This window comes from Pygocentrus nattereri, chromosome 7, assembly GCF_015220715.1.
Source record: "Pygocentrus nattereri isolate fPygNat1 chromosome 7, fPygNat1.pri, whole genome shotgun sequence".
In the NCBI taxonomy this organism is placed as follows: domain Eukaryota; kingdom Metazoa; phylum Chordata; class Actinopteri; order Characiformes; family Serrasalmidae; genus Pygocentrus; species Pygocentrus nattereri.
Window position 1 is genome coordinate 719,829 of NC_051217.1, and position 11,735 is coordinate 731,563.

An 11,735-nucleotide genomic window follows, 5' to 3' on the forward strand; every position below is an offset into this window, starting at 1 on the left:
CTTGCATTCCAACTGAAATGAAGCAAATGATCTGTAGCTTCTCAGCCCTGAAAGTGCCCTCTGCTGTCCCTCTCTGATACGGAGTCTAATGGCTTTTTACTGCAGTCTCAGTCCCAGCTACATTGACCTGACAGAGTGCCCCTACATGTGGCCCTACTGCTCCCAGCCCATCTACTACGGTGGCATGCCAACCATAGTCAATGTTACCATCCTTAATGGCATGGGCGTGACTGGCAGGATTGTAGACAAGGTAAGATACCTTGCTTGGATCATCAACAGTAATCATGATCAACTTGGACTACTATTTATTTTCTGTTTTTATTAGGTTGTTGTATTTTGGGAACAAGATATTACATGTCTATAGTTAACAATTTAACATTTATAGTAGTTTCTCATCTCAATTATTCAAATTGATTATTTGCAAAAACAAAACACTCTTTATTGTTACAACATCTTGACAGCGTTCCCAATGCTGTACAGCTCTTTAAATCATTGTGTAATTTTCTACAGCTCTTAAAATTTCTTATTTATTTTTGTTCACACATTCCTACAATTGTTTGAATCCTATGTTGCAAAATATTGTCTCCCACAGAATCGGTTGTCTTTTTGAAAACATTGATTCAAAGCAGCTTTAATTTCAAACTTTTGTGCATTAGCGGGCTACTTGCCATTCATATTGCAGAACAGAATCCTTCTCTGGTGCACATTTCCATCCAGTCTGACTGATGACCTGTACCTGTCTTCCCCTCAATAGCCAATCTGGCAGCCCTACCTGCCCCAGAACGGGGACCATATAGATGTTGCAGTGTCGTATTCACCAGTGCTGTGGCCCTGGGCTGGCTACCTGGCTGTTTCCATCTCTGTGGCCAAGAAAGCAGCGTCCTGGGAGGGAATCGCTCAGGGTCACGTGATGCTTACTGTGGCCTCACCTGCAGAGAATGATGTGAGTGAAAGTGTAAATGTTTGCGCTCTGCCTACCACCTTTAATCTCTAGGACAGCCATACAAAAAAAATGTTCAGAGCAGTAAAACTGCAGCACATGCCCTCTTGACAATTGTGTCTGTGTAGTCTGCAGTAGGAGGGGAAATGATCTCCACAGTGAAGCTCCCAGTGAAAGTGAAGATTGTGCCCACTCCTCCTCGCAGTAAGAGAGTGTTATGGGACCAATACCACAACCTGCGCTACCCACCTGGCTACTTTCCCCGAGACAACCTGCGGATGAAGAACGACCCACTTGACTGGTACATTCATGCTACCACGCATCTAACGTTCATTAAAACCTTCTAAATGTGAGTTAGAATCAGAATCCTTTATTGATCCCAGAGGGAAATTGCAGTTGTTACAGTTGCAGCCATTCACGTAAAAGAATAAACACTTAAATAATTTAAAACAACGATAAAGAGAAAAATTGCAATAAGTACACAAGATTTAAGTTCTTATAAATATAGTGAAGTGGCAGTGACTGTAATAATAAATATGAATCATCTAGTATGAAGCAGTTCAAATTATAGTACCTCTAAGTTTTTGCATACAATTATTATTATTATTACACATATGAACTGTGTGCTATTGAGTTTTGCACAGATGAACCACACACTGTGAATCACACACTGAGGGAGGAGTTATAGAGTTTGATGGCCACAGGTAAGAATGAGCTCCTGTGGCGCTCTGTGGTCATTTCAGTAGAATGAGTCTTGCACTGAATGAGCTCCTGAGTCTCATCACCGTGTCAGAGTGGGTGGGAGCCATTGTCCATAATGGCCTGCAGCTTAGACGGCGTACGCCTCTCCAACACGGCCGTCAGCGAGTCCGGCTCCACACCCGCAACTGTTATGAGAACAGTGCTGATTCGCACGTCTGTCCAATGCACAGTTTGAAAATTCAACAGAGGGCACTGCCTTGTGAAATTCTTCTTGGTTAAGTTGTTCCCTCTTTACCTTAAGTGCTTATTTATTTCTCTGTTAATGTTTTCATTCTTATATCCTTGTTTCTAAAGGAATGGCGATCACATCCATACCAACTTCAGAGACATGTACCAGCACCTTAGAAGTATGGGCTACTTTGTTGAAGTTCTAGGCTCACCCATCACATGTTTTGATGCCAGCCAGTATGGTAAGGGTTACGATTTATACCTCAGCTTGGGTTATGATTATAACTCTGCTTTAGATTAGCAAACAATAAGTATGAGTCTCTTCAGCTTGTATTAGTTGAATAAGATGCATATTTAAATGCAGGGACTCTGTTGATGGTGGACAGTGAGGAGGAGTATTTCCCAGAGGAGATCACTAAGCTGCGCAGGGACATAGATAATGGCCTGTCACTTATCATCTTCAGCGACTGGTACAACACTTCAGTCATGAGGAAGGTCAAGTTCTACGATGAAAATACCAGGTACCGCCGCTTATCTTTGTCCTTCATGTCAGTTTCTCAGTATAAGCAGACACTGATCAGTGCGTTAATAATCCTCCACAACCAGATGTTCTGTATTGTTCTTGGAAGATGGGTCAGGCACATTTTTGGCTGATTGATTATAAAAATATAATGGTTTAGTAAAGTCATAAAATGTTTTTTTTTCTTGTCATATATTATTATTTTGGCCACAGAAATGTTTTCCAATGGTTCTGGTTCTGTTTGAAACTGTTCTGGTGTCAGAGGAACATGATTGATTAAGCCCATCAGTTGACAGATAGCGGTTTAGTTGGTGTTTCAGGGAGGAGAAGTGTGTGTGTAACATCAGTAAATATTTTAGATAAGCTCTGTCTGTTTCTCCTGGGGCTGTACAGAATTTCAGCTCTGAAGACTCTTGATGCCCGTGCTGTGCTATAGCAGTATGCTTTCATTTACAGGCAATGGTGGATGCCAGACACAGGGGGCGCCAATATACCAGCCCTGAATGACCTCATCTCTGTGTGGGGGATGGCCTTTAGTGATGGGCTTTATGAGGGAGACTTCACAATGGCAGACCATGACAGTAAGATTTTATTCACAACGTACTTTAAGTCTTGTATTGGTTTAACTTTATGAAATATTAAAACCACTACTGATTAAGCAAAAAGCAAAACAATCATTTTCATGAATATTTAAGCTATGCCATATAAGTGAATACTAGTCCACAGTGGGAGCGAAATGCAATGTGACTTTGGAGAGCCATTAGTGGGTATCAGCATGTGTACAGCTACAGCTGGGTGGTACAGTGTATTCTTAGATTTTAATATGTAACGTATTGCCTCTCTCTCCGTCTCGTTAGTGTACTATGCCTCAGGCTGTAGTATTGCACGCTTTCCGGAAGACGGGGTTGTTATTGCACAAACCTTAAAAGATCAAGGTAACTGGCACACACTCTTCCTGTGCACGCCTCACTACTGTTACCATGGACACCAGTCATTATCTGCATCTCTCTTTCTTCAGTATCTACCGTAACACACACACACAGACAACCAAAACCTCGTTTTCCGCCTGTGTCTTCCATTTCTAGGGCTAGAAGTCTTGAAGCAAGAGACGGCGGTGGTGGACAACGTTCCTGTGCTTGGACTGTACCAAACGCCCTCAGAAGGAGGAGGACGCATTGCACTGTATGGAGACTCCAACTGCATAGACGACAGTCACAGACAGAAAGGTACAGTCAGCCGTCTTTTAAATCGTCAGTATACAGTATCTTGAAGTAGTACTTGATTTGGCCATAATTAATGCTAATATTCACATTCTTGCATTTTCCATGTGTGGCTATAGATTGTTTCTGGCTGTTAGATGCTCTGCTGCAGTACACATCCTATGGCGTGACTCCGCCCAGCCTTCTCCACTCACAGAACAAAGTGACGCCTCCTGCAGGCACAGACAAGCCCCTACCAGAGAGGCTTGAAGGCAAGTTTCCAGGATTGTAGCGTCAAATATCTGATCCTGAATGTAGTTCTCATTCTTTTTAAATGGAATGAATTAAGGCCTTTCCCCAGCAAGTTCAATATGCAGGTTGTTTGGACATCAATAAATTGGTTTGGCCACCTGTATTAGTGTTGACATCTAGTACTCCATCCATCCATCCATCCATCCATCCATTCTCTAAGCCGCTTCTCCCTCAGGGTAGCGGGGTACACCAAACATGATTTTTCAAAATGCGAAAATGAAATTATAAAATTAATTTTATTTTAATTTTTTAGAATAAAATTAACAGTAACAATTTGTCTAAACTTCCACTGGTGACACGAACTCATTTGACCTGCTGGAGTTGTGTCTAGACACTGTCATGGTGACAACCGAGATGACGGGTCAGCTGTGTTCCACAGACAAGGACATTCTGACAGACGTCGTAGGGATTAGTTTGTCTTTTTCTTCCTCGCATGTGGTGCTCCAACTCAAAGTAGACTAAACTTGCTGCGCTATTTTTACTTTTCCAAAACGAAGTCACTCCATTGCCCTTATACTGAGGCTCAAATTATTCCTTCTTGCACTTGAAGACATTCTGCCTGTTCGTCTCAAACCACGCTGGAAAAAAAGTGGTGTGTCTGTTCAGATCAAATCAAAATCAAATCAAATTTATTTGTGGCGCTTTTTACAACGGATGTTGTCACAAAGCAGCTTCACAGAATTCCAGAAAAGACAGTTTTAACAAGAATATAAAAACTGGTCTGTGTAGTTTTGATGCAAAAAAAAAAATGTTATCGAAAAGTCATAAGCAGTGAAAAGGGTGAGAAGTTCTGAAATTATTGCCCTGTAAGGGGGTCTAGTTCACTGAGGTGCATGTATTGCTCGTGTCCAAAATCTGTGCTGTTTTCTAGATATTTTTGACTTTGGAGAATTTTGAGAACCCATATAATGGAGGCTATTCTAAAACATCGTCATTTGTATTCTGCATGTTTTATAATGCCGTGTACTACCTGGCCCCCGATCATTGCCACTTGCGATATCACTTGTAGATGGTAACCAAGCTCTCAGAGTGGTTACAGCAGTACACAGGAATCAGCTCTTCTGTCATTTTCAGACAAAATCTAAGTGGAGCTGATTATCTTAACACTATACATTTAAATACTGAGCAGTTCTCCCTCTGAATTCTCTTCCCTTTACCGAAACCTAATAAATCAACACGATTTGCGTGAACAGTATGTTTGCTGGTCGAAATGGCATTATTCACAGAAATGTTTCATTGCTGATTTTGCATTTTTGTGATATTTTGTTTGGGTCTCACTCGGTTTGTTAGGCTTTATTCAGTAACTTCTGTGAAACTACCATGTTCTGTAGTTGTGAGAGGGAGATAAATAGTTGGACCCACTTAGAAGCCTGAAGAGTTTAAAGGATCGAACATTTCTTGTCACTTTCTTCAGGCAATCACCTCTATCGCTACTCCAAAGTGCTAGAAGCCCACCTGGGCGACCCCAAGCCTCGGCCTTTGCCTGCTTGCCCTCACCTGTCCTGGGCCAAACCTCAGCCACTCAACGAGACAGCTCCCAGGTCAGTAAGAGCGCCACCCGCACCACTCATAACAGCAGGGTCTGACAGACAGGACGGTACATAACTGGTCTAATTGTTCTCTTTGCAGTAACCTTTGGAAGCATCAGAAGCTGCTGTCTGTGGACATAGACAAGGTGGAGCTGCCCAACGTCGGGGCTTATCGGCCCCAGGTCAGGCCACTTTCCCCAGGGGAGAGTGGAGCCTGGGACATTCCTGGTGGTGAGCTGGGTTAATACTGCTTGCGTCAGTGCTTTAGGCCTTATGTTAGGTCTAACATTTACATTTGCATCTTGTCCCCGATGTAACAAACTCCAGCTGGTAGCTGTATAAAAGCATTAAAGAAGTTTTTAGCTTTAAGGCTGGTGCTGCATGCTGGTGCTTTCCTAGTTTTCTAAGAATGTTTCACCTATCTGAGATTCATTCTCTCAGTTTTTACTTGGTTTTTAGCACATAGATGAAGGATGCATTGACTGAGATGCTGCTCATAGGGTCACCAAGAAGCATCTCAGTAAATATCGTGGCACCTTTCTCCAGTAACATACTGGATAATTAGGCAGTACATTTCTTTTTTTGGTTTGCTGTCTTTTGCACAAATGCAAGAATGGATGTTTTAGTCTGTGTGATTTGTGTGCCCTCAGGTATAATGCCAGGACGTTATAATCAGGAGGTGGGTCAGACCATCCCTATGTTTGCCTTCTTGGGTGCTATGGTCGTGCTGTCCTTCTTCGTGGTGCAGCTGACCAAGTCCAGGAGCAAGCCCAAGCGTAGAAAACCTCGCATCAAACGGCCCCTCTACCTCCAGCAGCAGCAGCAACAGACGCCCCACACAGGCAGAAACCCTACTGTGTGACACTGCCTCACACTAAAACCTTAACACACCAGGACTTTCCGATGGTGTGTGTTTGTGTGTCATTTGTTAGAGACTGAACTGCCATCTGATGCACTCAACCTATGATGAAACTGCCAGCCAGACCCCTATGGTGGGGTTTGCCTATGGACAATAGTGTTCCTTTCTACAGAAGAGCCTTTCATTCCAATGACCAAAACCGTGTACTTTTTTTTAATTTATTGATAATGCTCAATTAATGAATTGACCCTTGCTTTACATGTCAGACTGGACAACCAAGGAAAAAAAACAGCACATGAAAAGAGGCAGAGTGTTCTAGCCTTTTTAACTTTTTCCACATTTCCCAGCTTTTGTATTTTTGGTCAAAATTTGAAATCGAATCATTTTGTTTTTTGTGTCCTGTTTGTTTTTATAAAATGGGCTGATGATAATTTTGTAAATACTGTCATCATTTTCACCTTTGTTGGTGGGGTAGCATCAACAATATGTTAAAATATATCTCATCCATAATAAAGCAGCACACCTGTCTCTGCCTTTTTATTGCATCAGAGGGAAGCTTGAACAGGGCAGTGCTACAGATGAAACTAAGCTTTTAATGAATGGCCCGTTTTGAGAATTTCTAAAAATAAGTATTAAAGTTTGAGGGCGATTGACGAATGAAGCATAAGAACGATAAAAAGTGCAATACGGTGTGAAATCTGAGAACGGCCTTATTGTTTAATTGCCACTCAAGATGGACATTAAGTACAAGTAATTCATTTTTCAGTGTAGAGAGAAAAAAAGCTTTTAACTGGAAATTGTACAGAGAAGAATCAACAACCAACTGTGATGAGTTCTAAAGTGTTTCTGCCCATTGCCTTTATTACAGATCCCATTCTTTGTGGAAGACTTGGTCAAAGAACTCTCCAAGGATCTTTTTCCATACATCCGAGTCTTAGAAGTTGGTTGCCTTTTCTGCTCGTCATGGTGCAAATAATCCCAAACTTAATCAGTGATGTTGAGGTCTGGATTCTGGAGTAGCCAGACTGCTAGACTGGCAATTTGAGATCAATTTCTCTTTTTCAGTAACGGCTTGGAAGGATGGACAGAAACAACTGGATTTTTTCAGGTTTGAAGCCAGAGTGGAGCTTGTTTTGGTGGCGCAGCAGATCTTTTCCACACTTTTCTTGTATTATGCAAATGGGTTGTTTTATATCTAATCTGCCAAAATGAATAACTTGTACTTAACAGCCTTTTTGACTGGAAATGAAGTAAAAGAAGGGAGACCACTGACGTCTGCGCCGTGCTGTTTGTGTGTCAGCTGGTGTATTCTTTGAAGTAGAACGTTGAGTTCTCCTGGCTGTGGTTCTGGAAGTGATGAGTGTGTTGCTTTGCCTCACTCCTGATGGACAGAATGGCTCTGTCCCCCGTTTGCTTTCATACAGAAGATGGATGGAGCTGTCGCCCTCGCTCAGCGTTTGACTGAGTGGCCTGCGGGTCCATTCTGCAGTTTATAAATGAGTTAAGTTCTGCTAACAGGTTCTATCGCTGGACGAGAGCCTTGCTTTTTATATCACACTAGCACGACGTCTGGGGCGTTCTCTGCCTCTGAGAGTCCCTGTCCTGTGCAAGTTTCATTCACTAATGGGGAGAAAAATCTCTTTATGACTGCCTGGGTCGGAATATTTGCTTAGACAGCTTGAATACACTTTTAGACACCAGCCCACAAGTCATCAGTATGCCGGCATCACTGCAAATGATGAAACTGGTAGGGCAGCAGGAGTGACCACTTCACTGGCCCTGTTTCCACGCAAAGATTACAGATCCAGACTGAGGTGTTTATTCTCTCTCTGTTCTACTGTCTGATGAAAATCTTCGTTTACATGCTCGCGACAAGTAATTCCGATGCAAAGTGACCCGCGTGCGTGGAGCAGCGCTTAGAGCGAACGTTACCATGACAGCGAGCATCACGTGAGGTCCAGTCGGCGTGAGATGAGCAGCAGTGAGCAGTGCTTGTGGTTTTAACTGCTTTAAACTGAGACTCAGAAAAACGTCCTTCACGTGTCCTTATAAAGGAAGACGTCGTGCTCTGAGACACATAAGCTGGACGTCCGTCCCACCGCCGTCTTTTAAAGCTCAGAGTATAAACCTCGTCTCCTCTGCAGACCAGCTTCTGCTCCACCGCGCTGACCGCTATAAACCTTTCGCTGTGACGCGCCGCGCATGCGCAGAACGTTCTTACACATTCCGATAGGGAATGTAATCGGATTCAGGCGTTTACACGGATATGATTCTTCTATTTAACAGGTTATTTAGAGGTTTATTCTTCTTGTTCAATGGGATAGAAATTGTATTCCGAATGGCCTCAATCGGATGAGTCTATTCCGATTGAGGTGTTTACATGGACGTATTCTATTCTGATTGAGCCATTAGTCGGATTATTAACCGATTATCAGGCTGCATGTAAAGTTCTTCACAGACTCAATGTTAATTGTCTTATGTAGGTTTAGTGCAACTGAATAATTCAGAAGCCAGTTTGAAACGTGCCGTCCAAATTGAAGATGAAATTCAGAAGCCTTTACTAGTTATTCAATATCACGAGACTTAATTAAACCTGTTCCAATTCACAGTAAAGTCTATTTACTGGAAAAGTCACTGCTCAGAAAATTAAGTCTTTATGTGGCTTTCAACGGACGAGCGGCTTTTATGCTGATTGTATTGGGTTTTTGGTCTTTGTCAGTGAAACACTAACAAAACAAAAATGTAACCACAATATAGACTAATCTATATTCATGTTTCATAGTGGCACTCAGTGCAGTGGAGTGTTAACAGTACTTGGCCTCTTTCCCAGACTACTGAGATAGAAGGCAAGCTGCTGTTTCTCAATGGATGTATGACTTTTTCCCAGCAGCTGCTTTCAGTGCCATACAGTCAGTTTGAAAAGTTTTATGTGTTATTAAATGTATGTGGATAAAGTGGCACAGCATCAGAATGTAGATATTTGTATGTCAGTCACCCAGAGGAGCAGGATTCTCTTGGGTTTTATCCTCTTTATCCTATAGCCAGATTATGTTGATTTTGGTTAGTGCGGTGCTTTCACACATTTCCACAGAGACTCTGCAATTCACTTTCACACAACCCGAGAGGAGCAGGCAGGCAGCACCGTTCCACTTTCAGTCAACCTACAGTACCGTGCAAAAGTCACAATGGACATCTAGTACAAGCAGAAAGCATAGATTTAATAGAAATGGAACAGATAATGAATCTGTTAATAAAACCTTTCAGTGTTTAGTGTTTCCACTCTTTGCCTTTATTACAGCTTCCATTCTTTCAAATACAACCCCAATTCCAGTGAAGTTGGGACGTTGTGTGTGTGTAAATAAAAACAGAATACGATGATCTGCAAATCCTTTCCATCCGATATTCAATTGAATCCACTACAAAGACGAGATATTTAATGTTCAAACGGATAAACTTTATTGTTTTTTGTAAATATTCCCTCATTTTGAATTTGATGCCTGCAACACTCTTTTTTGTATGTTTCCTTCTCTCATTAACAGCAACACATCCTGTCAGATCCATGGTGTTGGGTTGTCTTCTCACAGTGGAAGGATGGACGGAAATCTGGACAGAGTGGAGCTTGATTTTCTTATTTTTCTCAACAGTGAAAGCTGCTTCCTTCATGGAAGTGGATAAAGTCAAATATCTATCCTCTTAAAGGATGAATTACTTTTACTTAATGACCGTTTTGACTGTAAGTTAAAGAATGGTGCGTTTTGCACTGTAACTGAAAAGATATTATTATACAAACTTTGAAAAGACATATTTTGCAAATCATCGTATTTACACTAAAAGTGTTTTTATATATATATATATATATATATATATATATATATATATACGTTAATGAGCCAAAAGACCGAAAAATGTCAGCACTTCCTAATGTCTCCTAAAGTCAGGTGCACATTTGTATCATACTTTTGTGACCATGTTTTCACTTTAGGATTCAATACAATTTTCCTAAATATTCCTATAAGGTTGTATTTTCCATCCTCAGATGCTCCTAAATCTAAAGTATTGGTGGTATGATTTAGGAACAGCCCTCTCAAAAATCTTTATCTACAGTAAGAAAACTTTCTAGTCTGCTGCTAAACAGATTTGCTGTCCATGCTGGTGCCATACAACAGCACCACTGTTTACTGCTGACCACTGCTGAGCATTTCAGCAACAGTGCTACAAACCAAAAACAATCTAAACAGCTGAAAGTTGTCCTGGGTTGAGAGCACAATAGCCACTGTTTTCTCTGCCTTTGCCTTGTAACCAGTCCAAATCAGCCCCCCCGCCCCTCACACACACATCAGTCCTCCAGTCACCCATGCTGTGGCCCTGGGCCAGTGTGAAGTGGACTAATTTCATTAAAGGTGATGGGGTCCCTCTAAACCTTGTCCCTGATCCACTTTTAATGGGGCCGAATAGCCTGTGAAAATGTCACTGGCCCCTCAGCATGATGACCCTCGATGGAGGCTAATTGCATGAAGAACATGGGAACTGACCTTGTGACCAGTTATCTGTGCTTCAATGGATTTCTCAAATCATGTCCAGTATGAGGTCACATGACCACCCCCCCCCCCCCCCCCCCCCCTTTTCTTTGGAAGGTTTCCAGCTTCACTCATTACGTCCTCTGCTAAAAAGCCAGGTCTGGATAAAGAGTGCCCGCCTTCTTCTTCTGGTGGCAAGAACAGAAACTGAACCCACAGCGTCAGCCTACCCCACCAGAGCTGGGGCCAATGACCAGCCTGGGAATGGCTACTCGGCAGTGAGTCTGGTCACAACACATGACCTTTTTGACATGACTGAGCAGTGAGGACACACATGACTTCACACTTTAAGGCGTCAAGAGGTTCCCTGTTAACGGAGGTCACATGCTAGGCTGGCCGAGTGCCTCACCCATCAAGCGACGTAAGTTATAGGCAGAGCTGTACAGCGTTGTTCCACATGCTTGGAGAAATGAAGAACTTACCTGAGAGGAAACAAGAAAAGTTGATAGTTCCACAAATGCAGAAGACTTTTCTGTGTGCGTCAACATGAAGCATCTCCATCCAAATATTTTGTCCCATTGTTTGTGGAAGTTGTAGTCAATTATGTAATTTAAGAATTATTCTCATTACTCTGTGTGTGCAATGCCAAATGACCAGTGGTGGACAGTAACTAAGTAAATGTAATTTGTTACTGTACTTAAGTAGTTTTTTGTGTATCTTTGCTGAGGTATATCCACTTTCTGTGACTGCAAACGCTGGTGCATTCGCGAGATCCTGCTGGTGTGGGTTTCCTCTCTCACTGACACACACAAAACTACTTGAATGCCGATAGCGCCCCCTTGTGGGGAATCTGAATCTGGAGAATCTTAACTACCTGTACAAAATGACCATAAAGTTCAAAGCTTTTACATGCTGCTTCTATTTTTTTT

At 42.2% G+C, this 11,735-nt stretch overlaps 1 protein-coding gene across 2 annotated transcripts in view; it reads left to right on the forward strand.

The window, feature by feature from the left end:
- Window positions 1-6,815, forward strand: part of mbtps1 (membrane-bound transcription factor peptidase, site 1) — a 29,913-nt gene extending 23,098 nt beyond the window's left edge. Inside the window, exons 13-24 of one of the 2 annotated variants that reach the window (XM_017717142.2) lie at window positions 106-250; window positions 755-943; window positions 1,069-1,241; window positions 1,997-2,112; window positions 2,235-2,391; window positions 2,847-2,971; window positions 3,248-3,325; window positions 3,476-3,616; window positions 3,730-3,861; window positions 5,316-5,442; window positions 5,531-5,661; window positions 6,081-6,815. In XM_017717142.2, coding sequence (XP_017572631.1) covers window positions 106-250; window positions 755-943; window positions 1,069-1,241; window positions 1,997-2,112; window positions 2,235-2,391; window positions 2,847-2,971; window positions 3,248-3,325; window positions 3,476-3,616; window positions 3,730-3,861; window positions 5,316-5,442; window positions 5,531-5,661; window positions 6,081-6,292 — 1,726 coding nt within the window. In that variant the 3' untranslated portion in view covers window positions 6,293-6,815. The remainder of the gene's footprint in view (window positions 1-105; window positions 251-754; window positions 944-1,068; window positions 1,242-1,996; window positions 2,113-2,234; window positions 2,392-2,846; window positions 2,972-3,247; window positions 3,326-3,475; window positions 3,617-3,729; window positions 3,862-5,315; window positions 5,443-5,530; window positions 5,662-6,080) is intronic. The other variant, XM_017717143.2, reaches the window with a different exon arrangement.
- The last annotated feature ends 4,920 nt before the right edge of the window (window positions 6,816-11,735 follow it).